At 58.2% G+C, this 27,726-nt stretch overlaps 1 protein-coding gene across 5 annotated transcripts; it reads right to left on the minus strand.

The window, feature by feature from the left end:
• Nucleotides 1-2,264: 2,264 nt before the first annotated feature.
• Nucleotides 2,265-27,130, minus strand: PCDH1 (protocadherin 1). 5 transcript variants are annotated; one of them, XM_037016163.2, is made up of 6 exons: nt 26,912-27,101; nt 18,491-18,835; nt 17,973-18,304; nt 12,986-15,181; nt 7,827-8,046; nt 2,265-5,650 (listed from the first exon to the last, which is right to left on the minus strand). In XM_037016163.2, the coding sequence occupies exons 1-6, from the start codon at nt 26,949-26,951 to the stop codon at nt 5,256-5,258; spliced, it is 3,528 nt and encodes a 1,175-aa protein (XP_036872058.1). In that variant the 5' UTR covers nt 26,952-27,101; the 3' UTR covers nt 2,265-5,255. The 5 variants fall into 5 exon arrangements, with proteins under 5 accessions (XP_036872058.1, XP_036872057.1, XP_073077966.1 ...); XM_037016164.2 differs by adding an exon at nt 6,823-6,861 and having other exon boundaries at nt 5,513-5,650; nt 17,973-18,835; nt 26,912-27,130; XM_037016162.2 differs by having other exon boundaries at nt 17,973-18,835; nt 26,912-27,130.
• Between the last annotated feature and the right edge of the window lie 596 nt (nt 27,131-27,726).

Here is a 27,726-nt window from a genome sequence, read left to right on the forward strand (position 1 = left end):
GCCTTTGAAACTCAATTCAGGCACCACCCCTTCTAGGAAGTCTTCCGACTTGGGCTGGAGGAGACGCCTCTTCTGGCTCTCCAGCAGGGATTTATGGCTCAGGGCAGGGCTGAACACATGAAATGGTCGCTGTTTACCTGTCTGCTTCTCCTACAGAGACTGTGTCATTCCTGGGGTGGCCAAGTACCCTGTGCTGGGCTGGCACAACGGAGGGGCTCAGGAAACAGCTGTAGAATGACTGAACCAACCGGGAGCAGGATTCAAGTATCCAAGTCCCTTGAGCCCTGATGTCTTTTCTAGGGCTTGGCCTTAAAGCTCCTCACCCCCCACTATCTGCCCAAGGGCAAGTGGGGATGACCTGGGCACCCCCTGCTGATTCAGTGGAGGGGAGGTGTCCAGGTTAGGGGCCAGCAGGCTGGTCCCCGGTAGAGGAAAGCTTTGTGATTCTGTAACCGGTGATGGCACAGGGCTGCACATTAAGCCAGGAACTGACCTGACCCCTTGTGGATTCACAGGCTGCCAGAAAGGCCTTTGCCCTTCCTTTCTGGCTCCCCGCCACCCACTCCAATGCCAGGCTCAGGGTCTCATCCTGGCGGTGTTTCTTTATATCCCCTTTCATTCCCAGCCTGTCGGTAACAGCAGGTCCAAACGCACGGCCTTCGAATGTACTAGGGGACCTGGGGTGGGTGCCAGACCCTGCAGAGCCCCGCGCAAGGGAATGGATGAAGGGACACCCGCAGCCCACGCCGTGCCTGCGGTCGATCCGGGTTTACACGGAGGCTCATCCAGGATTAGTCCCAGCGCTGGGCTAATCCTAGACGCTGAACCTACCCGGGAGTCCGGCAGCCAAACCCACGTCGCGCGAGCGGGCCTGGGGGGCAACCGGGCCAAAAGGAAGTTGACGCGGGGGGAGGGAGTCCCCAGGAGGCGGGGCCAGGAAACCGGCTGATCCGGTCTCTGCCCTTCATCCTCTGCGGAGCCGGTGTTTACCCGAGAGGCGGATGGAGGTGACCTGGGCCGTTCAGCTGGGAGGCGGGGCGCAGGAGGGGTCAGGGGAGCCGGCAGCGCTGTCGGAGATAGGGGCTGAGACCTTTTCGGGTCCCCTAAATCGACTTCCAATCCTCGTTCCTGAGCGTGGGAGGGATCGACAGACAGACTGATGTCTCCTGCCTCTTCTCCCATCCAGTTCCGCAATTCATACTCGTTGCCAAATGAGGGGGAGCGTGAATGGCTACACGCCCCGGGAAGTCCGCAGCACACCCTCCCCTACGCTGCACCCGCGCCGAGCCCCTAGCCTGCACCTCAGCTCCTGGTGGGGACGAGGTTGCCCGGAGCGGGGCGGGCCCAGCAGATCTGTTGGGGGGAGCGCTTTGAGGTGGACGGTGTAGACGTCTGTCCTCAGCCTGCATCCTCTGGCCCCCATCTCCCCAAGGCCCCAGTTAAACCCACTGTGGGTGTCGGTCCCTCTTCTCTCGACCGTTTGCGCTGGCCCCTCCAACGCCTCTAGCCGAGACTGAGTCCCTTGTCTTCGCGGGTTGCAGGCCAAGGGCCCGGAAGAAGCAAGGTGGGATCCGGTTTTCACACTTTTATTGTAAAGCTCGGAATAATTACACGGGTCTTTCATTGACAGCTCAGCAAACAAACCGGAAACGAACCGAACCGGAGTGGGTCTAGGGGCGGTGCCTGCGCATGCTCGCGGCGGGGGCGGGAGGCGGGGGTGGGTGAGCGGTGGGGGTGGTCTGAGAAAGAGAAAGACAGAAAGAGACAGAAATCATTACAAATCAACGGGATTGTGCTCGCAGCGCCAGGGATGGGGGTGGAGTGAGGGCTGAGCGGGGGCCCTTCCCGGGAGGAGCGAGGCGGTGGGAAGGGGCACGAACCGAGAGAAACACGACCCCAGCGTGGGCACCCGACGAGCCCAAAATCCCCCTCCCCGACGCCCACCCCCCCAACACACGAGAGAGACGCGGCCCCCTCCCCACTCAGACAACCCGAGGAGACACAGTCTCCCCCGCCCCACGGGCAGACACATCCGCCCCCGGGGAACCCCACGGGCGGGACGCAGTCCCCCCTCCCAGAGAAGTCCCGCGTGGAGACGCCCCCAAAGAGACTTTCTCATGGCCGACGCAAGCCCTCCCAACACCAGGAGGCAGCCCCCACCAGGGGAGTAATGGCTCCGGAGGCCGGGCCCTCAGAAGAAAAGAGGTATCCCAGAGCCCCTAGGAGAAAAGACAGCTCAGAGCTGCCCAGTCTCATCCCCAAGTGCTGCAGGTCAGAGACACCCCCAGAGGTGCGGGAGGGTCCAGAAGCACCTCTTCCCAGACATGCTTCAGCGATAGCCCCCTTCCCTGGGAAGAGAGACGCCCGAGACTGACATGCCTTATGTACTCCCAGGAACCCTGGGAGGAAAACAGGCTCTTCGGAGAGCCTGGGTAGTGGGGAGACAGGCTCCCACGGTCCCCAGAGGGAATACATGTTCCCCCAGAGGCTCCCAAAGGGAGAGAGAGGGCCTAGGGAGCCCCCAGAGGTGGGGAATGCCCCAGAGACCCTCCCTCAGGGGTATGAGACACACTTCAGGGACCCTAGGAGAGAAAAATGTGTCCCCACATACCCTCTCCCTACCAAGAGACATGCTCTGAAGTAGGGGGGTGGGGACCAACTAGGACCCCTCTAGGAAGACACTGACTGGGTCAGGCTGGGTTTGAGGGGGGGTTCTCCTCTGGCCAAATGTCGCCTATTTGTACATAAAACTGTACACGACACAAGGCATTGGGGAAAGGCGTCACAGACTAGGACCAATGGGTGGTCCCCAGCACTGTCAACCATCCCCTGCCCACCTTTGGTTTTACCTCTTGAGTGCCCAGGTGATGACAGCCTCAGCCCCAACCCCAACCAGGGGGCTAGGGGCTCTGCCTTTGCCTGCGGGAAGAGCTCCTCCTCTGTGCTTCTCAGCCCTCCCAGCCATCTGGGCCACCCCCTTCCTTCTGGCTTCTCCAATGTGCAAAATGCTCCTCTGCCCACCCACTCAGTGCTCGGGGGTCCCCACGACCAAAGCATGGTGCCCAGGCCACCAGGGGCTTCCGGGGGCAGTCTACTGACCCCAGGAATGCCTTTTGTTTGGACCACCCTCTCCACCAAGAAATGGGCCTCATACAATCTTCTTGCCAGAACCCTGACCTCCAGGAACCAGGACAGCCCTCGAGGCCACTGCCCCACCAGCTGGGCACCTCATGTTACCAACTCCACCACTATTGCACCTGCCCCATTTGTGCAGGGGGAAGGGGTTGTCTCTTTAACAAGCCCCAGCCCACCTCCTGGGCCTCCCCCAGGGAAAGGAGCCTTTGGCCAACCCCTAGACCTGGTACGCTACCTGCAACCCCAGCCCACTCTACCCTCTGCCCTCCATAGAAGGGCTGGGTGCGCTGGGGCCACCAGCCTAACAATGCTCTTCTTGCCAGCACTGTTGTCCCAAGCCAAGTTAGGGGCAAGGAGCAGAGACTAGGGTGATTCTTCAGCCCCCTGGTTTTTCCGGGGCGGAGGTGGGGTGTCTGGGGTCACAGGAGATAAGACCCCGGCAGCACAGCTCCCAAAGGCACCAGACGACCCAGCAGCCTGTACCCACACCCCTCCCATCCTTGGGCCGCCCCCCAATCTCAAACTAAGTCAAGCCAGGGCCATACCCTGAGTCTCCAGCCCCCCAGCCTGGGTCCCCGGGGAGCTGGAGAGGTATGGGCCGAGGCTGGGGGGGTTTCCAGAAGGAAGAGGGACTGAGGCTTTGAGGTGGCCACAGTGGGAGATGGGGGCACTGGTGCAGGATGCCTGCACACCCTGGCCCCCTGAGGTGAAGGAAGGAATCCCACCTCACATGGCTGACTGGGCTTCTCTGCCCTCCAGGCTCCCTCCCCCCTCCCCATGGGACCCCTGACCCTGGCGAAGGGAAGCCCAACTGGAAGAAGGGGGCCTAGAGCCCAGGGCACCCTGAGGCAGCCCTTCCCACCCCCTGAGATCAAGGCAATGGTGGTTTTACAGGCTGACGGGTCAGTCATGGCGGGGGCTGGGGGTGGGGGGCAGGGAGGGGGCAGGGGGCAGGTCCCCCAAATTGGGGGCAGCAACCAGCCACCCCCTGAGCAAACCTTCCTGCTCCCAACTCACCCAGCCAGGCCAGAGGCACAGTCATCCCACCCCTGTCCAGCTGCCCCCCACAGCCTCAGGGGCCCTCTGTGACGCTCCTCTGCATGTGGGGGTGCCAGCCTGAGAGGGGATTCCCCCCCACCCTGGGGGCACAGCGCAACAGTTCCAAAAAAATAGAGATTTGTATTCTTAAAAAAAATTAAATAAAAGCCCAGCTCTGCTGATAGGCGAATGTTACCCCATCCCCACCCCCACCCACCGTTGTTTCCCTGGCCTCCACCCCCATCCCACTATGGCCCCCGGGGTATTTACAACATGGAACAATAGAGGCCTCGGGTGGGGCGCACTGCGGCAGGGAGGAGGGAGCACAGGGCAGGTCCCCCCTGCCAGAAGGGTCCCCCAAGACAACACAACATCAACAAGAAAAGTTGCAAATCAGGCAGAAATGGGAACATCATTCCAAGGTCCTTATATACAGACACTGCGTGACCAGCAGGGAAGGGGGGCGCCCAGGTGGGACCAGGCATGGGCATGTGGCAGGCAGGGGGGCCAGCCCAGGAGCAGTAAGGGAAGACAAGGCCTCCGCCCCACTCCCACCCCATCCACACCCCACCTTTGGTAACAAAAGCCCTTCAGGGAGCCCCCAGTGGACAAGAGTTTCCTCTGGGAGTCCCCAGGGAAAGAGGCTCCCCAGTTCAGCCCTGCTTCAGGGCTGGGATGGGGGCATCCTGTACGTGCCCTGGCTGGCCCCTGCGGGAAACAATGAGTCAAAAGTGTGTTGCCCACCCTTGCCTCCCCCATCTGCCCAGAGTGAGGGGGTGCTCCCTGGAGTGGAAAGAAGGGAGCCTAGTCCTTGTAGAGGAGCCCTCTTGGGCATCAGCTGGAGGAAGCCCAACAAGGGCAGGAAGGGGCTCTGGAGGACTGGGGGATGAAAGGGGGGAAGGGAACCTGGACCTTGCATGGGGGAGGGCCAGTGGGGTCACGAGGCCAGCACTCCCCCCACACTGGGGACCCTGGCTGGGAAGTCCACACTGGAGGGGTCAGGAGTGGAGGCCCTGGAATGGCCCCATCTGGGATCTGGCCGCTGGCTGCAGGGAAGGGGGTAGCCGCTGGCCAGAGGGGGATCACAGGTAGATCTCACGCTTAGCCGTCTGGGCAGATGCCGGTGTGGCTGCGGGCGGGAAGTCCGAGGTCTGGGTAAGGGGGATTTCCTCCAAGGTGGCCGAGTCCTTGCAGGAATCATGGCTACTGTGGGAGAAGGCACTGTAGGAGGGCAGGAGGCGCACGGGGGCCGTTTTGGTGTTCCGGTCTTCCGGGGGGCTGGGGCTGCCGGCGCCCACAGGCTCCTGCCCTCCTCGGTCCTGGTAAGGCACGAAGGTGGAGAGTTTGAGGGCGCTGCTCTTGGTCCGGCGGCTGGGAGATGACTGGCCAGGCATCCAGCACGTGTCAGAGTGGCCAAACTCACTGCACTCCTGGGTACATGTGCCCGTCATGGCGACGTCTGGCAAGGGGCGCAGGTCTGCAGGAGAGAGCGGGAGTTTTGCGGTCAGGCAGGGCAGTTTTGCAAAGCTCTGCTCCATGGCACCCCACGGGTGCCTACACCCTGCCTCAGAACAGGAGCACCGCCCTTCCTGCCTCCCGAGCTCGCAGGCACACACCCCTCAAACAGACACATACCCTCCTGCCATCCACTGCCTGCTCTCTCTCTCTCTCTCTCTCTCTCTCTCTCTCTCTCTGTCTTCCTTAAATAGACACATTCCTTCCACCCTCGCCCACCCTGCAGCTCTCCTCTCACACACCCACCAAACCTGCCCTCAGACAGGTGTGCACACACACACTCATCTACACGCTCCGTCATCCACCTCGGACGGGCCCAAACACGAGAATCTACCTCAGATAGGCGTAAGGAAACCCCCAGCCTCAAGGAAGGGCAAAATCTCTCTCTCTGTCTCTCTCCCCTCCAAAATGTGCACAGCTACTCTTAGATAGGCACAGACACATCACTACACTGGGCGTCTCTATCCTCAGGTGAAGGCGGGCACACGCCTCCCTTCTGAACCCCTTTGCACCTCACCGTGCTTCTAGCTGTCCTGGACCTCCACCCCACCCCAGCACGGGGAGGCCCTGCTATGAAGCCAGGGACCAGCTCCTGTGGGGGTAGTTTACATGGAAGCACACACTTGCACGCCCGCAAGCACGCTCTTGCGGCCCCTCCCCACCTCACTCCAGCCCCCTGCACCAACCACCGCCCCTGGCCTGGCCCCGGCTCCCTGCCCAGAACACCCACGGGAACAGGAGCTGGCCTCCTGACATCAGTAGCCAGTGTGGTTGCTGGGCAGCAGGAGTCTCCATGGGAACAGCTGGGCCCTGAGCACTTCCTGTTACAGTTGCCCCTGTCCCGCCCTCGCTCAGGGACAGTACCAGGCAGTGACCCTCCCCCTAGGGACTACTGAGCAACACTGCCCAGGGCTGGGGCTCCCCTGGCACCACCCACCCTGACTTGGCCTCCTTCCAGGGCAAGGTGAGGAGGGGCAGCTCTGTTGTTAACCCTCAAAGCACCAGGGCTCTTCAGCTCAGGGGAGAGGTGGGCAACCCGACATGGCCTGGAGCAGAGCACGGGCACTGGGTGGGCGGGGCTGCGTGCTGGGCAGAGTCCCACAGACCCCAGACCCCAGAGCAGCTCCCACATACCTGGCACTCCGCCTCAGGGCCTGCTCCGGCCAGCCGGCTCTGCGCGGGCACAAAAAGGACGAGATGGGCATGAGACAGAGCATGGAGGGGCAGGGTGGGGGCGGAGGGCACTCTGAGACCTGGGGCCTGGGAGGTTAGACAAGGCCCTGTGCCTGAGGGATGGGGAACAGGATCTTTCATCTTTCTGGGGGACTGAGGGGTGGACCGAGGGGGGTGCTACCCAAGGACAGCACCAAGCTGGAGAGTCTTTCCATCCCAGGGGCAGTTTATTGAGGCTCCCCCTCGGCAGCCTAGCACGGATGCCTCGCACGTGCACATGCACACGCCACGCACACGCATTCTGACAGACAGCACGCCCACTGTCCCTTCCCAGGTGACCTCTGCTCCTGCCCAAACTCCCTTCTGCCATCAGCCTCCAAAGCCCTCCCAGACAAACCTTCCCCCTCCCCAGACATGTCCCCCCTTTCCTCAGCCAAACCCTCTCCTGCCCCTCCCCAGGGGTTTCTCATACCCTTCTCAGAGCTCTTCATAGCACCCAGGGTCCCCTTCCTTTTCGCAAGGCCTCTCTTCCCCATTAAGAAACCCTCATCACCTCTAGGCTCCCTTCCGTTTCCCTCACCACTCTCTGAGCCCTGGGCCACCGTCCTCGGGGCCCCTGTAGCCGGGGAGGCAGTGTAACGTAGTGCCAAACGGAAGGGCTTTGGAGTCAGAGGGACTTGGGTTTGAATCCGTCCCAGCTCTGTCACTTCCTAGGTGTGACTTTGGGCAAGTGCCTCAACCTCTTTGAACCTCAGTTTCCTCCCCTGTAAAGTGGGTACAATAAAGTTCTAATATCAGAGAGCCGTTGCAAAGATTCAACAAGTAAGCTCCCGAAGGCACTCGGCACAGTGACCGCTGCTGCACACACACGAGCTCAGTGAATGGAGTCCGTGCCTGAGGTCTCGAGGCCCTTCTCAGGCTTCTTCTCACCCCCAGGGGGCCCTGCCCCTGCTGGCGCTCCTCACCGCTCTCGGGGTGCTCCATCTCTCCTATGCTGCCGTCAGGGGTGGTGCGCTCATAGTGGTCCTCAGGCAGGGCCAGGGGGCCGAGTCGGGGCCCTGAGGATGACTTGCTGGAGGGCGTCTCAGACTCCTCCAGCCCACTGTCATAGTAACTGTGCTGGGACGGGTCCTGAAGCTCCTGGGCCTGGCTGGTGGCGGAGAAGGTGACGCGGCGGTGAGGTAACTGCAGGGAGAAGGGTGCATCAGTGCTGGCCAGCCAGCCGACCCCATGGGGCCCACCACCACATCAGGCCCCAGCCCCCAGGGCTCAGCAGCAACCATGAGGCGGCCCAGGCTCCTAGCACAGCATGTTAGCTGCCCACACTCCCTGAAAGCATAGACCCCAAAAGACAACTGCCCCTCAATTCTAGGACAGCTCAATACCGCCAAGACCACACACTGAAAGTCCCAACAGCGCAGGCCCCGATGATATTATAGCCCCCAGGCACCACGGTAAGCCTCACTCAGGACAACCCCTTCCCTTTAATCCCAGAGGAACCAGCACCAGAATAGACAATACCAGCCAACTCCCCTAAATCTAGCAGAGCCTTGAAACACCAGCAAGCTTCCAAATTCTAGAACAGCTCCTTAAAAGCAGTACAGACTCCTAATTCCAAAACCCCTCACCTACACCAGAACAGTTCCCTAATTTCCAAACAGCACCCCCAAACATCAGCTTCTCACCTGTCTCATTGCTCCGTTACTTCCCATTGCCTCCATCCAAATGAGGTGCCGAGCCCTTTTTGATCCTGTTTCCTCAGCCCTGGTTTGCAAGGCTGTAGGCAGCCTCAGGAATCCCTGCCCAGTTCCTCCTGCTCTGGCCCCCATCCCCACTTCGTTCCCCCCGCCCCCCAGAGAGGCCTGGGAATGGGAAAAGGTGGGGGGGAAGAAGGAAAGAGCCTGATAACCGACCAGGGCACTTCTAGGTGGGGAAGCGAACAATGGACCTCCGTTGTCCTTCAGATCAGGAAATTGAGTATTAACTGCAGAGGGCAGGGCCCAGGAGGACCTGGGCATTGGAGGAGGGCATGGCATCCATCAGGCATCAGGAAGCCTGACCTTAAATGGAGATCCCTTCTGGGAGATAGGAAGGAGCTTCTAGAAGGCCCTGTGGAGCCCGGGTGGAGCCGGGACTGAGAAGCCTAGACCCGGGACTGAGAAGCCTAGACCCGGGACTGGTGTGCGGGGAGTGGGACCAGGACAGGTTGCTCCCAGCCAGCAGCCCTGTCTGCCTGCCACGGGTTAATGATCATCACAGGAACCTGGCAACCTCAGCCTGGCACTTGGCGCAACCTACCAGTCACCCAAATATCCACCCGGGACTGACTGCACTGGTTTTCCTGCCAACCAGAAATTAGGAGTTGTGGAGGGTGCGGACCCAGGGCCCCTGGAGGCTGGGGGTGGGAGCTGTCTAGGGTCCCTCCAATCCTCTAAGACTTTGTCGGTGCTGTGTCTTTACTCTGAATCCCTCAACAGCTTATCACGATGGCCAGAGGAGGGGACCCCAGGTCTGCAAACTGATACCCTGCACAATCTCCATCTCATTCAAGGCAACTAGGGTTGGGGAGCCAGGAAAAGGATCTTTATGAATAGGCAACCCTTCTCGAGATCTATGTCATGATCCAAAACACTGAAGGGGCTGGGTGATGATAGACAAGGTCCCCCAAATTGACCTGGACATTTGGGGCTGGGAGGCTGCACAGGAGCGTCATCCACCTGGTGTCGGAGTGCGCAGGAGGGGTCCGGGAGGCACCAGGCAGTCTGTGGCAGGGGCTTCTTACTCCAGTTTTCTTGCAAGACATTAGCCAGCCGCCCTTGTCCCTGCACAACTGCACCCGGTAATCCAAGGCTTCAGTCCTGCCTGCTAGGCAGGACACTTGATCTCTGTTTCATATGATTTTTTTCCCATAAAATGGAGGGTTGGGTCAGACTTAACACTAAACATCCACTATAATTCTATGAATACCAAATCTTAAAAAGCCTAGATCCAAAATGTCTCTGAAACGCAAATCAGGAAGTTCCAGGCACTTTTTGGATATTTCCAATTGGCTGTCCCTATTCACCTTTCAGATTCAGTGTGTCTGAAAGCAAATTCTTCTTTGTCTTTAATCACCTTCTGTGTAGGCAATGATCTCATCACTATCCCATCACCCAGTTTCAGAGGGATGATGTCTACCTAGGAATCCTTGTAGCTCTCTCAGCAACCCCACATCCAATTATCCTTCGAGTCTTATGGGTCTTTTCTCCCAAGTTCAGCCAAATCCATCCACCCATCATCCCCATCACCGACCATCTTAATCCAAACTTCGGAGTTTCCATTCTGTACCTTCACCTCTATTCCCTTTTACGTCCATCAAACTCAGTTCATACAAAACTCATGAGCTTTCAGGTGCCCCCATTCTCTCTTGATGAACTTTTGGCAAGGCGTTTGTGTCCTCTACAACCTACATTTCTTCCAGTCCTACCTCTCAGCCAGAAAATTCCCTTTTCTGCCCCCTCCCTGCTCCCCACTTGGCCGTGCCCACTCCCCTGGAGCTGGCTCACACGGGGAACCTCCTGCCCAACTCCTGCCCATCACGGAACAGCTGGCCCAACTTGGACATTTTCCTTCTGGAAGCCCACTCTCATGTCAGGCACAGGTTTTCTCAAATGGTGCTTCTCAAAGAAACACAGGGGGCACTAGCGTCAAATTCGGAAAACCCAGAGTTACACAACGTTTAACAGGCACCCCCCCCCTCTTCTTGCAGGCTTCCCAGAGCCTTTAATGGCTCAGGTGACTGTATATCTCTTACTACCAAAACTAAATCATGGAATCCCTCTTTTATACAATGGGTAACGGCAGACTTTGGGAATCAGATTTCTCGATAGCTCTGTTTGAATTCTGACTTCACCACCAACTAGTTTTCGCTTCTGCAAAACGAGCATTCTAATGACCTACGTCCCAGAGTTACGAGCATTGGATGAGCTCATGCACACCAAGTGCTGAGCGTGTTATGCTGCGCCTAGTAGGGACTCAAAGATATGGAAGAGGGAGTAGTCATGGAGCAAGGCGGGAAAAGCTTCAGAATGGTGCTTCTCGACACTTAAAAGATCCTCAGTTGTCTCATCTTTTCACTTGTATGTCTTGTACAAATATGACCGTTCTTCCTCAGGCCTAGGACCATGCTGAGCACATAGTAGGAACTCAGTCTATGTGTTTTGTTGATGACAACGGTGCTATGGTTTGGTTGTGTCCAAATGTTGGGAGAAAGTATTCAGTGTGGCTCCATGGATGCCTTGGGTCGGAGCCCAAGTACGGGACAACCCCTCAGACCCTGGGACGCAAAAGACAGGAGGAAGCTAGAGGAACAGAAGAGAGGCAGTGTGCAGGATGCGAACAGGAGGGAACGAGTGCGAGTGCGCAGGGATTGCCGGAGGCAGCCCTAGAGGTGTTTATTTTGTCCAGATGAAATTAGATTTCACTTCCCAGTGCTCGGCTCCTCCAAAGCCCCCAGGAGCTTTTACTTTGGGGGTAGCCCCAGGGCAATGGGGGAGTTCATAGATGGAATCACGGCTGAGCACTGGTGCCTCGGACCTCCTGGGAGTGTCTCAAGCCTCTTCGGTCGCCATGGAGACAGGTTTCCTCTGGCCTCAGAGACTCCCCCAGGACCTGAGTCCCTTCACCCAGACTTTAGCCCTGCTCCCTCTCGGGCACAGCCAGAAAGAGGGCGGACCCAGGAGAGCAAGAAGTGAGAGACGGAGGGAGAGAGAGTTAATGAAGCCAGCAGCCCAGGATGGCCAGAGCAAAGAGCTGAAGGAAGGGAAGGGGCCCTAGGATGCCTCAATCCCAGGCAGCAGGGAGCGCACTCAGAATGGGGATGCAGAGCAGGTCAATCCAAAGGACTCGGGGCTGCCCTCCGTCCCCGGGCCCTCCCTCCCAGCAGCCCAGGCTGGCGACCATAGTGTGGGGACCCAGGGCAGGGCCTGCTAATTGCTGGGTGTTGAGTGGTGTCGGGATGAAGAGGCTGGGAAAGGGACTTGGGAAGATCTTGCCCTGAGGGAAGGTGGCTGGTATAATCAGGAGGCCATGCCCCCATCAGGAGTACGGTCCCGAGCTCTGCCAGGGGCAGCTCAAAGTGGGCAGATTGGGAGGGTCATCTCAGCCAGGAGAGAAAGGGCAAACCTCAGGTACATTGCCTTTCTCAGTGAAAGGTGTCATTCCTGGAGAGAAGGCCTCACAAAGAGGGGACACATTTCCAGACACCTCCATTTAATGGGGGCTCAGAAGGGCATGGTACCCAGACATGGACATGTTCATGGCTGTGGCCAAGGGGCAGATGGGAAGATGGTAAGTTAAGGTAGGGTTGGCGGAGAGGGGCAGGGCTAGGAAGCAGGGATGGGGACACTGGGGAAGGACCTGAGGACAAAGGGCTGTTTCCAGTCTCTCTCACTCCTTCTCTCAGTTCCAGGAAAATAAGAAACAAAAACTCCAAAAATAGAGAACTTTATTGTCAGGGATAAGTGTTTAGGACTGGAAAAGGGGAACTGGGGCCCAGCCCCAGGAGCCTGGGGTGGGGAAGAGGTGACACACAATACACATAGAAGGCACAAATGGGAGGTCCCTCCCTGACGGAGTCCCCACCCAGATTTCCACCAGGACCCTAGGTCTCCCTCTTTCTTCTCTAGAGAAGCACCCATGGCTGGGCTCAACTGAAGACCCAGGTTTGGAGTAGGCCTTCTTCTCCGCTCCCCTCCCCACTTCTGCCCCCGAACCCTCTGCTCACCTGCCCACCCCCCACCTCCTGGCAAGACCCAGCAGCTGGTCCAATGTCCTGGGATGTGGCGAGTCACAGGCCTCTCCCGGTGGGGAGGGGGCAGAAGAGGAGACCACAGAGCATACCCTCCCCCAGCTCTCACTCAGCCCACCCCTCCATGCCTGGGCGAGGCAGCAGCGTCATTCCCAAGGCCTCAGCACCCCCAGATCTTTGGTCACCCCTCCCACCACTGGCTTGGTCTATCCTCACATGGGCTGGTGAGTGTGCAGGCTCACACACCCTCCGTCACTCCCACACCTCAGTCCAGATGGCCCCACGGTAGGGGTGGGGCAGGGGCCGGGGTGTGCTGAGCCGGAAGGGCTGGCCTACCTGCTTGCTGGGGTATTTGGGGGGGTTGGTGCGGTAGCTGTAGTCGGAGTACTGCTCAGAGCCTGTGGACGTGGTGTCCCCGGTCCCCACGAACGTGTTTGCAGGCGGCAGGTCCTGCACCGCCTGATGCTTCTTGGAGGCTGAGGGCGACTGGGGCTGCAGCTGGATGGACGGCAGTGGGGAGTTGGAGCGGTAGTGGCGGCCCAGGTCCGGGCTGCCTGGAGGGTAGTTGAGGGGCAGGTGGATGCGGGGGCTGTCCCCAGGGGCGTCACTCATCAGGTTGAACTTGAGAGACTTCTGCAGGCCGGCGTCATCCTCGTCCCCCACGGGCTTCACAGGCTTCGGGCACTTGCTCTTCTTGCCCCTGCTTTTGTTTCCCTTGGAGGTTTTGCTGCTGGGCTTGGGGGCGTACAGGTCCTTGGTCTCCTTCTTGCCAGCCTGGTAGCCACTCTTGGCCTCCCGCTGCCTGCAGTAGCGCACGAGTACTGCCAGGGCGATGAGCAAGGCCACTGCCACCACACCTGCCACTACGCCGAAGAGGATGTTGCCCCGCTGCTTGGAGCGCTCGTACTCTGGGTCCCCGGCGATGTCAATGTCCAGCGGCGTGTCCAGGCTGTGGCCCAGCAGGGTCTCCAGCAGCGTGCGGTTGGCCAGGGTCTCATTGATATAGAGGTGGACCAATGCTGTGCCATAGCGTGGGGGCTTGCCGCGGTCACTGACCTTCACCACTAGGCGGTGCAGCCCGTGGTGGCGCCGCTCAATCTCCTTCTCCAGGGTGATGGCGCCTGAATGCGATCCAATCTGGAAAAGTCCATAAGGGTTGCCACCAGTGATGCTGTAGGTCAGCTCAGCATTGATGCCGGAGTCAATGTCCTCAGCTGTCACCTGACTGACTATCTCACCAAGACGTGTCTGGGGGGTCAGCAGCCGGTGGGAGGTGTTGGAAGGGGCAGTGATAAAAGGCGCATTGTCATTCTCATCCAGCACGTTGATAGTGACGCCAACGTAGGCTGAGCGAGGGGGGACACCGCCATCCACCGCCTTAAGCTGGAAGGTGTAGGTGCTTTGCTGCTCCCGATCAAAGCTCAAGCTGGAGAGGATGGTGCCGGTGCCATTCTGGATGACGAAGTCCCCATTGTCCTGCTCCACCGTGAGCCGCACCCGGGCATTCTCCCCCTCGTCCCCATCAATGACAGTCACCATGCCCACTGGGCTCAGTGCGGGCATGTTCTCCATCACTGAGAAGTTGTAGCCACTCAGCATGAACTTGGGGTCATTGTCATTGCAGTCCAGCACATTGGCGAGGACGGTGGCTGTACCCTGGAGGCTGGGGCTGCCCCGGTCGGCTGCCACCACCTTCAGCTCATAGCTGTCCCGCTGTTCTCGATCAAGGGAAGTCTTCACCCGGATCTCTCCAGTGTCAGGCGAGATGGTGAAGAGGCCCTGGGCAGCTGGCTCAGGCTCCAGAGAGTAAACCAGCTCAGCGTTGGAACCCGAGTCAGCATCGCTGGCAGTGACCTCAGCCACCACCTCGCCCGGCTTGTTGTTTTCTGGGAAGGCGACCTCAGTGACGCTCTGGGTGAACACAGGTGCGTTGTCATTGACGTCCACCACCTGCACCTTGAGGGAGTTGGTGCTAGAGAGTGGAGGGTTGCCAGAGTCCACGGCAACTATCTCTATGGTATAGTCTTTGACCTTCTCGTAGTCAAGTGGGGTGGTGGTCTGCAGGAAGTACTTCTTCTTGCTGTCACTTCCCGTCTCACTGGCCTGGCGTAGCTGGAAGGGCACATCACCTGCCACCACACAAGTGACAGCTGCATTCTCTCCCTCATCTCGGTCAGATACCTGCACGAGGGCCACAGCTGTCTCCTCTGCCACATCCTCTGAGATGTTAGCCATTCCGTCTTGATGGGTCACCAGCCCTATGCCCCGGATCTCAATGGTGGGGGCGTTGTCATTCATGTCCTTCACAGTCACCACCACCTGGGCTCGGGCACTCTTGGGGTTGGTGCCTCGGTCCTTGGCAAGCACTGAGAAACGCAGGGTACTTAGGTCCTCACGGTCCACGGGGCCCTGCACAGTGATAAGTCCAGTGTTCCTGTCCAGCCGCAGAAGGCGCCTCACAACTTCGGGCGCCTGGTGGAACGTGTAGTCAATCTCTGCATTGGCACCTTGGTCCGAGTCGTTGGCCTTCACCTGCAGGGCCGGGGCAAACAACAAGGAAAACAGGGATGGGTTAGTCTGGGGAGAGCAAGTTAAGGGACACCTGTGCTGCCTGTCCAATGAGCAGGGCAGATGCACCTAGTTGAACACAGTACCCTGTCCAAAAGGGCAGGTGTACTGCCCTTCCCAGCCCTGACACTATGGCAGATCTTACTGACCCACTTCCCTGAACAGTGCAGATGCGGCCTGCAAATCCTCAACAGTGCCATAAGCAACCTTCCAAGATGGGACAAGCCTGAATTAAATGCTACTTATCATTCCTGTACTCATCTGCCCAAATATGGGGATGCAGATCTAACAGCAAGTAGGGTAGCCCTCGCATCCAACTGAACCGGCCTCCAACCCTTCTGAAGAGCTGGACAGGTGTATTAGAGATGGTGTATATGCATGCCACATGTATATAACATGTATGCACACACATACACATGTTGTGAGACTGTGACTACATGTGACTGTGTGAGAAGGTATATGTGTTTGCACACAGAGACCCACATGCCCACCTAGAGGTCACAGGTAAGGAGACTTCTTTTGAAAGCAGCCAGTGAGAGATGTGGGTCAGAGGGAGCCCGGGAGGCCACTGTTCGGTCAAACCAGGGAAACCTGTTTCAGCAGCTTCTTCCCCTCCCGGCTGGTGCTGGCTAGACACCAACTTGAGGAATCCAGCACTGCGGCCAGGAGGGAGGGGTTGGTGCAGGCCGCAGAGCCTGCTGGCTGCGGGCTGGGCTCCCAGCCTCAAACAATGAACTGTCTGTCTCTTTGCAGTGGGCACGCCCACCCACGCCAATGCCGACGCACACTGGGCCCAACTTTATACACACATGGGTGGTAATGGGGCCACAGGAATCAGGTGGAATGGCCATGAGATACCACTGTCAGGGAGAAACATGAAGGCTGGAGTTATGTCACAGCCAGACAGAATACGATGGCAGGAGGGATGGGGTGAGGGAGGGGGATGGGACAGGCAGAACTTGGCAGAGAATCTGGGGAACAGATGCCTGGCACATGGCAAGTGCTCCCTAAATATCACATATCCCTCTTTTTGCCCATCTGTCCATCCATCCATCCATCCATCCATCCATCCATCTATCCATCCTATCTGTCCATCTCTGAAAACAGTGCTAACTCATCTGGGAACCGCACCTACTGGACTGCCAGGCCACTATTAGTCTCCTCTCCTTCCCACAGGACTCTTTTGACAGTGCAGGCACCTAGGCAGGGCTCCCGGCCACCCCGGTCTCTGCTGGCCCCTGGGAGAACCAGACTCTAACAGTTTCTCCTCACCTCCCCAACCTCAATCTCTTTATCTGTCACTGACGTTTTCATTATGAGTCCCACTGTCTCCCCATCTCTAGACTGGTCACCTACCTTCTTACCTCTCTCTTGCCTACCTCTTTGTCTCTGTCTATGACTCTTGACTTCTGTCTGTTTCCCCTCCCATCCTTGCTCATTCTTTCTTTCTTTTTCTGCCTCTTTCCCACTGCCTCTCTTCCATCTTCTCTTTTCTGCTCTGTCCACCTCTGGCCTCGTCCCTGCCCCATTCTCCTGCTTCATCCCAATGGGAGAGGGTGTCGCTGTTACACACACAACCTCTGAAGCCAAACTGAGGGATGTGGCCAAGGTGGGATCTGAACACATCAGCTGGGTGATACCAAGCAGGTTTTCCTAATCTCTGTGGGCTGTTTCCCATCTGTAAAATGGGGATAATGCTTACTTTGTACTGTGGCGATTAAATAGACATAATGTGTTTAGAACAGTGCCTGGCATCTAGGCTACTATTATTGGCCATCCCTGTCTGTCTGTCTGTCTGATCTTTCTCAGCCCCTCTTCTGCAGGTTCCAGTCCACCAGCCTCTAAAAACAAGGCTGAAACTCTTCCTAATGCCCTGCTTCAGTTTGAGGACATAGGATGAAGCGCTTCCCAGAATGGTAACGGTGTACAGGGCAGGCTGAGCCCTTCTCAGTTCCCTCACATCAAAGACAGACAGCTTCAGCCTAGGGCAAAGGAGAAAGGAGCAGGGCTGGCAGGAGGCCAGGGCTGAGATGACGGCAGCAGATACGCCCACCTGTCTGCAGGGACGCTTTCTCTGCTCCCTCCCAAGCCCCGGTCCCACCAAGTGCCCCATCCCTGAGGCAGTTCCCACGGAGAGGGGTGCTGAGAACTTCAGCAGAGGCAGCCGACCCCCACCATGCCAAGCACCCCACACCCATGGGTGCCCTGTATCTAGGGGAGAAGGCAGGTGCATAGACACCTGCGTGCTGTTCTCCAGAGCTCAGAGGACTCACCTGGCTAGCGAGATCTCGCCTGACAGGCAAGAAGGGCCAAGGTAAGGCCCTGTCGTCCAGCCTTAGGAAAAACCCCCATCTGGCTAAGCACCCCCGGTTTGGGAAGATATTCTCATCTTGGAGGCATTCTACTTGGACAAAAGGTGGCTCTCTTGTCCCAGATTGGCTCTCTTGGCTGGGGAGGAGGGTAGCTTTAGACTTGGGAGGGGGCTTCACTTCTCGGAGGCTTCTCCAAATGAATCTGCCTCGGGAATGGGAGATTGCTGTCATATTCTATGTTGCTCTCACCTAAGTAGTTTGATAGAGAAAAACAGTATTACCTGCCCGGGTGGGGCAGGTCTCACGGCGCTGGGGCTGGTGAAAGGGTCTCACCACAGTGTCCTGGTGGTTTTCCCCCTCTGGAAGGGACCTCTCACCAGGGCAGGTGGGCTCCCATTTCTAAAGGTGGGTCACCCTGATGGGTAGATGGAGGGGCCTCTCACCTGGATCACTGAGTGGCCGATGGGGCTATTCTCAGACAGCTCAGCTTCATAAGAGGGCCGCTCGAACTTGGGGGCGTTGTCATTGGTGTCAAGCACGGTGACGCGCAGCAGGGCGCTGCTGGCACGTGGGGGGCTGCCACCATCCTGCACCTTGATGGTGAGGTCATAGGAGTCCCAGCGTTCCCGGTCCAGGTTTCCCATCACGATAAGCTGTGGCTGCTTGCCTTCCTGGTCCTCTGCCACCTGCAGCCCAAACAGCTCCTGGGCCTCGGGCCCAGCCTGTAGCTCATAGGATGCCACACCGTTGGGGCCGGCATCACGGTCCGAAGCCACTGGGATGGGGAAGAGGGAGCCGATGTTGGTGTTCTCGGGGATGGGCAGGGTGATGACTGGCAAGGCAAAGTTGGGCGTGTTGTCATTGATGTCCTGGACCTCTATCTGGCCCTCTAGCAGCCTAGGACTGCCATTCTGCACCAGGTCTGTGATAGACACCTCAAACTCCAGGATGCAGGGCTTACCAGGCAGCTGGTTCTGGCATTCACGGAGCCCCTCACGGTCAATAGAGGTCTCAGTGGTGAAGATGTCACCCGTCTTGCCGTCCACTCGTAGGTATGGGGCGCCCACCTCTAGTTTGTACAGGTGACCCACATCTGGAAAACCGTAGTCGGCTGCAAGGCTCCCAATGAGGGTGTTGGGCGGCTGTTCCTCTGGCACCTTGTACACCACCTGAGTGGCGAGGCCTGGGGAGGCAGCGAGCAGGAGCAGCAGTGCCAGCAGTCTGGGGGGTGGCAGGAACCGTGGCCCCCCGGGGCCTGGGCTGGGCCTCAGGGGCCCCATCCTGACAGGCTCCAGAATCAGAAGGGCTGCAAGGGCAAGAGGCAAAACAGGTGGTCAGCTGGGAAGAGGAATCTAGCCTTGAGGGCTGCCGGGACTGAGCCCCTCACGCAATCTCCTCACCCTACAAACTGCTGTCCCATGAGGAGAGCTCAGCCCCACCCAGAGCCCTGACTGCAGAACCCAGAACCCAGAGGCCTGCCCTCAGCTGGGTGTAGCGTGGTGTCTGCCCGAGCTGGAGGAGCCCGTAAAGGGCCCGGAACAAGTCTAGAGCAGCTCCCGCCCACGAAACGCCCCGACCCACCTGACACTCCCTCCTTCCCTCCCTGCTCTCTTCTCTGCGCTTTGCCGAACACCTCCTTCTCACCAGCATCCTGCCTTAGTCACCCAAGGTAATTACCCTGATACTGAGATAGGGAGAGACTGCAAGTGGAAGGGTGAGGCCTGGAGCACCCCCCACATACATGGTGGGGAGCAGACACAGGTACCCCTTACACTCTCCAGACACCAGTCCTGTCTGTACCGAGGGCCACTCAGGTTGGCTGGAGGAAGAGGGGACAATGTCTCATCTCTCTCCCTTCTGAGATGCCAAGTCTGTGTATGTGTAGGAGGTATAACATCTCAAATCCCACAATGCCTAATGCCCTCCCCCCTGCCCCATGAAGGGCCAACTCGAACTGAGCACCAGTCAAGGCTTGAGAACAATTAAGGTTGAGGAGTAGGTATCAGCCCTCCCCAACATGCCCCTGAGCACGCGTGCATGTGGGCATGTACACAGTCCCCAGGACTCCTCCCGGCTCCCTCTCCTGCTTCCTCGGGGGAGAGGAGACACCAGCAGGTGTGAGGAAGAAGAGAGGAGAGGTCAAGATTGGGGTCAGGACTGTGGCCGGGGCTGACTAGCCCTGGAATTGCACTGGGAGCTGCCCTGGCCTGTCTGTAGCCACGGGGAGCCCAGCAGGTCTAACTGGGACAGAGCTGCCAGTGACGCCACCAGCCTTTCCCTGACCACTCCCCCAACCCCCTTCCCTGCTCAGTCTCTCAGTGAATATCTGGCTCCTATTTTACCCATAGCCCCACAAACATCTGGCCCCCTTTGCACATCTGGTCCCTTTCCCCTTAATGGTATGGTCCCATCTCATTCACACCTTTCCCTGCCCACCCCAAATCATCCCAAATAGAGCTCTGCATGATCTAGCCAACCACAAGCTGCACCCCATCACCACAGTAACTCATTTTTTCTGCCCATCTCTCCAGACTTTGAACCTGCGCATTTGCAGACCCCAGACAGACCTGTCAACTCCGGTTGCAGTCCTGACTCCCTCTCTCCAATAAAATATGGCCAGCCACTCCACTCAGATCCAAGGTCTTTAGCCCACGTTTTCAGCAGAGGGCGCAGGCCCAATCTCCTTCTCCACCTCCCCTCTTGCACCTGGCACACCTGCCCACACCTGGAAATCCTCCCCCAGGCCCTCTCACAGACCACACCCACCCCACTGAAGGCAGGCTCTTGTCCCCCAGGAGACCTTCCCAGGCCTCTCCAGTCCACAGTGACCTCTTCTTCCTCCAGCTCACAGCCACTTATTGTCTATCCCAATCCCGTGGCAATGAATCACTGTACTGCCTGGGACACCGCCCACTAATGTTGCTCAGCTCCAGCATTGTGCACCTATTCCTGTGTTCTCTGCCTCTGTAGGCAAATGCTAAATATCCTGAAGGAAGGTACAGAGTTCCCTACAGTCATCTCACAGCACCTTGCTATGCACCTTCACATTGCTGGGCACACTGTAGTCTCATTCATGCACTCAACATACGTTTATTGGGTACTTACAATGTGCCAGGCTCTGTCCTGGGCACTGGGACACAGCAGCGAACAAAGCAGATGCAGTCTGCCATTCTGGACCTGACAATGGTTCTAACTCAATGACTGTTTGATTTGGTTGTACCCATTCGGCACATGTAAGGCAGCAGGGTGAGAGGCAAGGCCTGTGACATTAGTCTGAAGCAAACCCTAGCTGTCCACTTCCTCCTGGCTGCATGACCTGGAGCAAATGATTTAGAGCCTCCGTTTCCTTATCTGTAAAGTGGAGATAATACTACCTATTTCCTAGGGAGTTTTGACATGCCTAGCACACAGTGGGTACTCAACAAATGCTGCCTCAAAGCACTTACAATTATAGTTATGTAGCTGTCCCGGAAATACTTTATGAATTGTTATCTTTCCTCCAAGACTGAGCAGAGAGCAGGAGAGCCTCTGCTCCATGTATTCCTATGTCATCAGTACCCGCCCCTGGACCCAGCACACAGTAGGCACTTAGTAAGAGATCCCAAATAACAGATGATTTCAGTTCCCAGGCTTAGCCTATCCTGGAACGTTTGTTTGTTTTGCCCAACTTCACTGAGAAATTACTAGGGTCAGATTTAATCCTTCTCCATTTAGGTCCACAGCAGACTCTCAGCAAATGCTCACTGAATGCAGATTCCTTACACAAGTCGAATACTTCACTTCCTCCACATAGCCTCACCAAAGCACAGTCACTCCTCAGCAACAATATGCTCAAAGTGTGTGAGGACATTATCAGATTAGTGGGTGTTCCCAGTTGCAATTGTAATCTCTTTAAAGGAAGGAGGAATTTATCTGATGCTCCATTTGGACCCACCCTCCAGCTACTTCCCCTCTGCCTGCAGGACCTGGCACTGGGTTCATTTTATCATTAAGCCCCAACCCAAACACACCCCTAGAGGACTGTCTCCAAAGAACCTCGTTCCCTTCTGGGCACTTTATTCTGCTCCCTGCTCCGAAAACACACAACATGGGATCACAACATGCTCCCAAAACGCGCACCAGTTCCATGCAAAATCTTAACAAGGTGGGGGTTACATGGGAATTACCCAAAACCGGACAAACAGGACAGAAGGCAGTGACTGCTTGCGTCTACTCCCTCCCTCCACATCAGGAATTCTTAACCTTTTTGGGTCACAGCCCCTTTTATGAGTTTTATGAAACTATGATACAGATTTTTCCAAGAAAAACAAATGCTCATGAAGTTTGGCTACAAATATAGAGGCCCAGGGTCTGGCAAAGTCAGAGGGACTTTGATTTGTAGCTACTCCACGAGTTACAGATTAAGCCCACACCTCCTGGTTTCCATCCCCATCTCAGGGCCACAGCCGGGTAACTCTAATCCCCCCGGCCTCTCCGGCAGCACAAAGCACATGCTTTTGGACACCACCCCCCTTCATACACACAAATTCTCTTTCCTTCTCTCACCCTATCACCCTTAGGAGATGGCTTACTTCCAGACAGCAGAGCAGTCAGGAAAGGACTGTGGTGCCCAGCTTCTGAGATGGGAAGAGAACCACAGAAGAATAGCCAAGGTATGGGGGTGGGAGTTCCTGAGAGGCAGGAGCAATTTGGGGGGAAATGGGTTTGGGGGAGGGTTACCCAGAGTCTGGGCAAGAGTTGAGAAGGGTTTAGGCCCTGGAAGCACCTGGAGCGGCTCTTTAAAATGAGTATTATCAGGCCCCACCCTTAGGAATTTTGATTCTGGATGAGGGACCTGGAAAAACCCCGGGCAGCAGGATCCAGTGACCCTGGACCATCCGGGAAAGACGTCTTGGAGCTACAGGTCCTCCAGTTAAGAAAGTCGTGAACATCCTATTGCCATTACTTTAGCCACCATCATCCCTGTCACCACTACCCCAGCTGACACTCCCTCAGATCGAGTACATTCACAGACACCATCCCTTCTGGTCCTTCCAACCTGCTGAAGTGGGTACTCTTTATCATTACACTGCTCCTCATTGTACAGATGAAAATATTGAGGCTCAAAAAGAATAATTAACTGTCTTAGGTCACAGAAGTAGTAAGTGCAAATGTCAGGACTTGAGAAAAAAAGAATGCCTCTTGCACATCCCCGAGTCTGGGGGAGGGGCTGGATGCGGAGAGGGGCTCTCAACAGAAATCACCAAGGCTAGAATATGTTTGCTATGTAACTCCCCCACCCCCCACAAGACACACACAAACACCATCCCTGGGTTGCCAAACCTGCCTGGCAAGGAGTGATAAAGAGAGGGTCTGGGGTTAAAGGACTGAGTGACCTCAGGCCTCCGGGTCCGCTGATGCCCCAGGCAGAGGCCCAAGCCCAGGCCCAGGCCCCGGATGCAGGGAGATTTGGAGCAGCCAGGATGGGCTGGAAGGCAGCTCCTCCTCACCTGCCCCCACCATCCCTGAACTTTGTACTGGTGGTTGGTTATTGGAAGTCATTAGTCCCAGATGCACCGCAGACTTTGAAGAGATTAGCACCTTATCTGCCCTTCCCCAGGGACTGGCTGCCTTTCTGGCCAGGTTGTCCCCACCTCCACCCAGTGACTTGGGCACCCAGGACCGTAAGAGGCATAGCCTTAGCAGGGACAGTGACTCATTCTTCTCAGGTCTGAGGAGCACAGTGAGGTGTGAGGGGGCAGAGTCCACGGAAGGCCAAGGAAAACGCCATCTGTGTCAACATCTGGGGACAGAGAACAGCGGTGAGGTTCACTGGGAACCTTCATTTCCAGCCCGTCTCAGGGACCAGAGTCTATCTACTTCCTGCTGAATGCTCTGGCCAGAGAGGAAACACAGAGGCCGCCATCAGTGTCCCAGTGGCCAGGTCAGCTCTGACCCACCTCCCCTCACCCCTACATGGTTACACAACAGCTACCACCACCATGTGTACACAACACCAAGGGACAAAGCGAAAGTCTGGGAGAGGAGGGTAAGCAAGCAAGGCTGTGTGGGGTGGAGCTGTTCAGAGGCCTGTTCAGAGGCCTCCCACTGCGAGCAAGTGCACAGCCCTCCTCTCCTCTTCCTGCCTTCACAACCCTCTATTAGCCTATGCAGGGCTTCCAGGCACCTGCATTCTTAAGTCAGATTACAGGAGTTCAAATCCTTGCTCCACCGCTGCCTAGCTGTGTGACCTTGGCCAAGTGACTTCACCTTTTTAAACCTATTCCCATATTGTGAAATAGAAATAAATCCTGCCTCTTGAAATTATTTGGGAAGATTAAATGAGATCTGATGCATTGTTTATTACACTGTAAAGGACAGATGTATATATCTTTCAGTCTCCGAATAGAGCATTTTATTTCCAGCATGGGGCACACAGTAGGTGCTCAATGATTCAATAACAAACCGACCAATCTCCTGCCCACTGGGAAGACCAAGGCCGGCAAGGATGGTGTCTATCTACTACTGTACTGCATCCTCACCACCCACCAGGGGCCATGGCAGATAGTAGGTGCTCAATACATGGTTCAAAGGATTTCTCTGTGCAGCATCAACATCCTTGCTTCTGGTAGGGGCAGCCCTACCCAGTATGAGAAGGGCCTCCTCCATCTCCTCTCCCGGGGCTGTGATTCCCACTCACACCCTCACCCACACCCTGGCAGGCCCTCTCCCCGCCCTTCCACCCAACTGTTCCCAGCAGTTAGCTCACTGTCTCTAGCCCAGCCACTCTGATGAAGTACCACAGCAGCGGCCCCTCTGCCAGAGGGTGCCTGACCAGCAAGACCCCCCTTTTCAGCTGAAATCCCTTTTGGAATTGGGGATGAGCTAGGAGGAAAGTGGAGAAACTAACCGCTTCCAGAATGGAAACCAAACCCGCTCCCATACCACCCTGCCCTGGGCTTCTCTGGAGGCCCTTGTCATCCCTCGCCGGATTCCAGCCTGTGACTTAGTCTAGTTGTAATTACAGATTTCAATTCTCCTAGGCCCAGGTCAAGAGGGTAACACCCCCAAACACACGCACACGCACACACACACACACACACACACACACACACGCACGCCCCAGACCTCTGGGCTGTCGCAAATACTTTCCGGGCCCCCTCTTTCCTGGCAGCTACTAGGATGGGCCTAGAGTAGGTGACGGAAGGCTCCCTGCGTCTTCCCCCACGACACCCTGGCCTCTGCTGGCCAGGGCAGCCCCGTCTGCCCCGCGGTGGTCAGCGGGTGCTCCCCGCACACGCCCAGCACGCGGAACGTCTCCTCCCGGGGGCCGCGAAAGTGTGTGTATGCGGTGGGGGTTGGGGGACAACGGCTGTTCCTCCACCATCCTCGGGGCTCAAGGGGTGGGGGCACGCTGGCGGGGAGGCCACCTACATCCCGGCGACACTGGGCATGGCGGAGCTCCGGGTTAGGAGGAGAGGGGGCGCGGCGCAGTGAGAACGCCCCGGCCAGCCGGCCCCTAGCCCCCCACCCCCCGCCCTAGGGGCCGCCGCGGGAATCCCTCCTCCACATCGCCGGCCTCTGCCTCGGGTCGCCCACACGCCGGCGTCGGCGGGACCCAGCAGCGGGCGCCGGGAGGGGGCGGGGAGGGAGCAGACGCCGGAATCACAAAGCTGAGAGGCAGGCCGGGCGGGTACGATCCCAGAAAACCGACCCTCTCACCACGGGCGGAAAAGGGATCTTTGGCCCTCGCTCAATCCTCAGAGACCTCAATGCTACCCAGACTATTTTCTGCTAGAGGTAATGGTCGCCGACCACTGCTGGGGAAACTGAGGCCAGAAGTCTGGGCTACCGTGGGTAGCTGGGGGGTTGGGGTGCAAGTCCATATCGCCTCCCAATTTTACGCCTGCGTTGTGTCGCGACATCCCTTCTGGCCCCAGGGCCTTGCCCTCGCAAAGGACTTGGGATACAGCGGAGGGGCGCCCAGGTGTGAGAGGGACACAGGTGTGCGAGACCCAGGTGTGCCGGGGACCCAGGTGGCTTGGAGAACGCAGCTAAATGGTCTGAAGAAGGTCGCAAACACCGCCCAAGGCTTGCGCCTTCTGCAAAGGGACCTAGGTCCCCGGAGCTCAGGGGAGGCGGGATGGCGCGGCCTGCCAGGTCCAGCTCGTTCCGGGAATACCCGGCCTGCCAGGCCCCAGAGTGGGGGTGGGGGTGGCGCCAGCAAGGAAGCCGGTCCGGGCGGCCCCTAGAGATCCGGCTTTGCCGGTATTTACAATAACAATGTCATGATTAAAATGAAGGGGCGCTAGGGGTCCGCCGGGCGGCCCAGAGGCTTCCCCTGATGGAATCTGGCCTCGGAGGGAGAGGGACAGAGTATGTCTGTGTGTGTGTGTATACGCTGCAAGATGTAATCTGACACTGTTGGTGTAAGGTGTGTGACACCCAGTGTTGATGTGTGAAGCAGTGGATTCTGTTTGTGACCGTGAGGCGCTGCTGTAGGTGCCACTTGCTGTGTTAGGGTGTGTGCAGTGAAGGCGTGTGCTGAGACACCGGATTGTGTGTTTATGTGGGTGCAGTCGAGGGTTGCAATGCTGACCTGTGTTGTGTACCCATGTTCTCTGGTCAAGAGTAGGTAGCATAATTTATGTTAAGGTGTGTTCCTTAAAGGAATATGTGTGTGTCAGGCTGCTTTGAGTGTTCATCTGGCTGTGGCCATGACACTCATACTTGAAAGAAAGGGATTGTGTTTGTGTGTTCCTGTCACCGAATATAACACACAATTGTGTTCTGTTGCTATGTATGGTCACGGATAGTGTGTCTGTGATGTTGAGCGTGCACACGCTGAAGCGGATTCTGAGCTAGTGACGGTGCCCCAGTGGGCGCTGGTGTGCGGGAGCCCGTATGTCTGAATGCACGTATGTACGGATATGTGTGTACATATGTCCGTGGTCTAGCCCTCCGGGTGCCCGCGGGAAGCTGGAAGCGCCTGAGCGATCCAAGCTGGTCGCCCAACAAGTGTGTGTGCGTTGTGGGTAAGGGTCCTTGCTTGCATCGTCCTCGGGGAGCCCCCTCCCCAAAAGCTGCCCGCTTTTCCCAAACCATCTCCATCCGGCGCGCTCCTAGAGTCTCTCCGTCCCCGCCGCTCCGAGCGCACAGGGGTGCGGGACGCCCAGAGGTCCGGTCAGCACCCCCTCTCCTTGCTCGGCTTCTCTCCGCGGACCTTGGAGGCCGGGGTGTCCCGGCCGCGGCCCCCGCCCGGAGCTCCCAGCCGCCGCCACCGCAGCCCCGGGGCTCTGAGCACCTGCTGGGCCCCCGTGGCTCACTCCGTGCAGCGCCCCTCCCGTCGGTCATGGCCGCTCCCGGCCGGGAACCGCCGCCGCCGCCGCCGCCAGATCCTTACCCGTCTCGAGGCAGCGCCGGCCGCCGGCCCCACCGTCCATGCGCCGCCGCGGGCCCCGGTCCGGGCTGCGGCTCCGCACGGCTCGGGCTGGCGCTGCTGTCCGGGCTCCGGCGCCTGCGGGCTCTGGGCGCAGCGGCCCCGGCGGCTCCCCGTCCGCGCCGCGCTCCCGCTCCCGGAGTGTGTGAGGCGGCGGCGGCGGCGGAGCCAGCGCGGAGCGGAGCGCACAGCCGGCCCGCCCCCTCCTCCCCCCTCCCGGCCCGCCCGCCCGCCCCGCCAGGAGGCGGAGCTCCGGGCTGCTCCGGTCCCTCCGGGAGGGGACCCCGGGCACGAATCCCCACAGCCAGGGCCCCTCCCCTTTGTTGTCTCCCCGCGACCCGGGGTCCGGACGCGCGGGCTCCCCCCCGGGGCTCCTCACCCGACCCTCCTCCTACCCAGGCCCCCACCTGTGCCCCCTCCCCATTCCTTGTCCAACCTCCCTCCAGCACCTGTCCCCCACCCTGCCCCCTAGGACACCAAGGCTCGGGCAGTGTCTCCCCCGGCACCTCCTTCGCGGGGCATCTGCTCCTCCGGACCCGCCTTCTTCCCTCCCAGACCCCCCGATCACCCCACGTGGCCCTCCCTCCCCGCTGCGCTCGGGGAAGTCCACCCCTCCCCCTCTGGCCGAAGCCGCAGAGCGGTCAGCCTCGGCGGCCGCAGCCAGCCGCGGAGGTGGGGCTGCGGAGGGGACCGTGGGAGGCGGAGGGTAATGGGGCCCGAGGGCTCCTCTAGAAGGAAAATGGGGGGGACGTACGAGTGTGGGAATGAGGTGACGCGCT

Source organism: Manis javanica, chromosome 14 (assembly GCF_040802235.1).
Source record: "Manis javanica isolate MJ-LG chromosome 14, MJ_LKY, whole genome shotgun sequence".
Taxonomy (NCBI): domain Eukaryota; kingdom Metazoa; phylum Chordata; class Mammalia; order Pholidota; family Manidae; genus Manis; species Manis javanica.

What these genes read in the sequence shown, in the direction of transcription:
- PCDH1 (XM_037016162.2), bottom strand. Translation starts at nt 26,951, where the DNA reads ATGGACGGTGGGGCCGGCGGCCGGCGCTGCCTCGAGACGG. An exon ending in CCGGCGCTGCCTCGAGACGG is followed by an intron (nt 18,836 to 26,911) that starts GTAAGGATCTGG and finishes TTGCCCTTGCAG; the next exon opens with CCCTTCTGATTCTGGAGCCT. An exon ending in TCGGCCACTCAGTGATCCAG is followed by an intron (nt 15,182 to 17,972) that starts GTGAGAGGCCCC and finishes CCGGCCCTGCAG; the next exon opens with GTGAAGGCCAACGACTCGGA.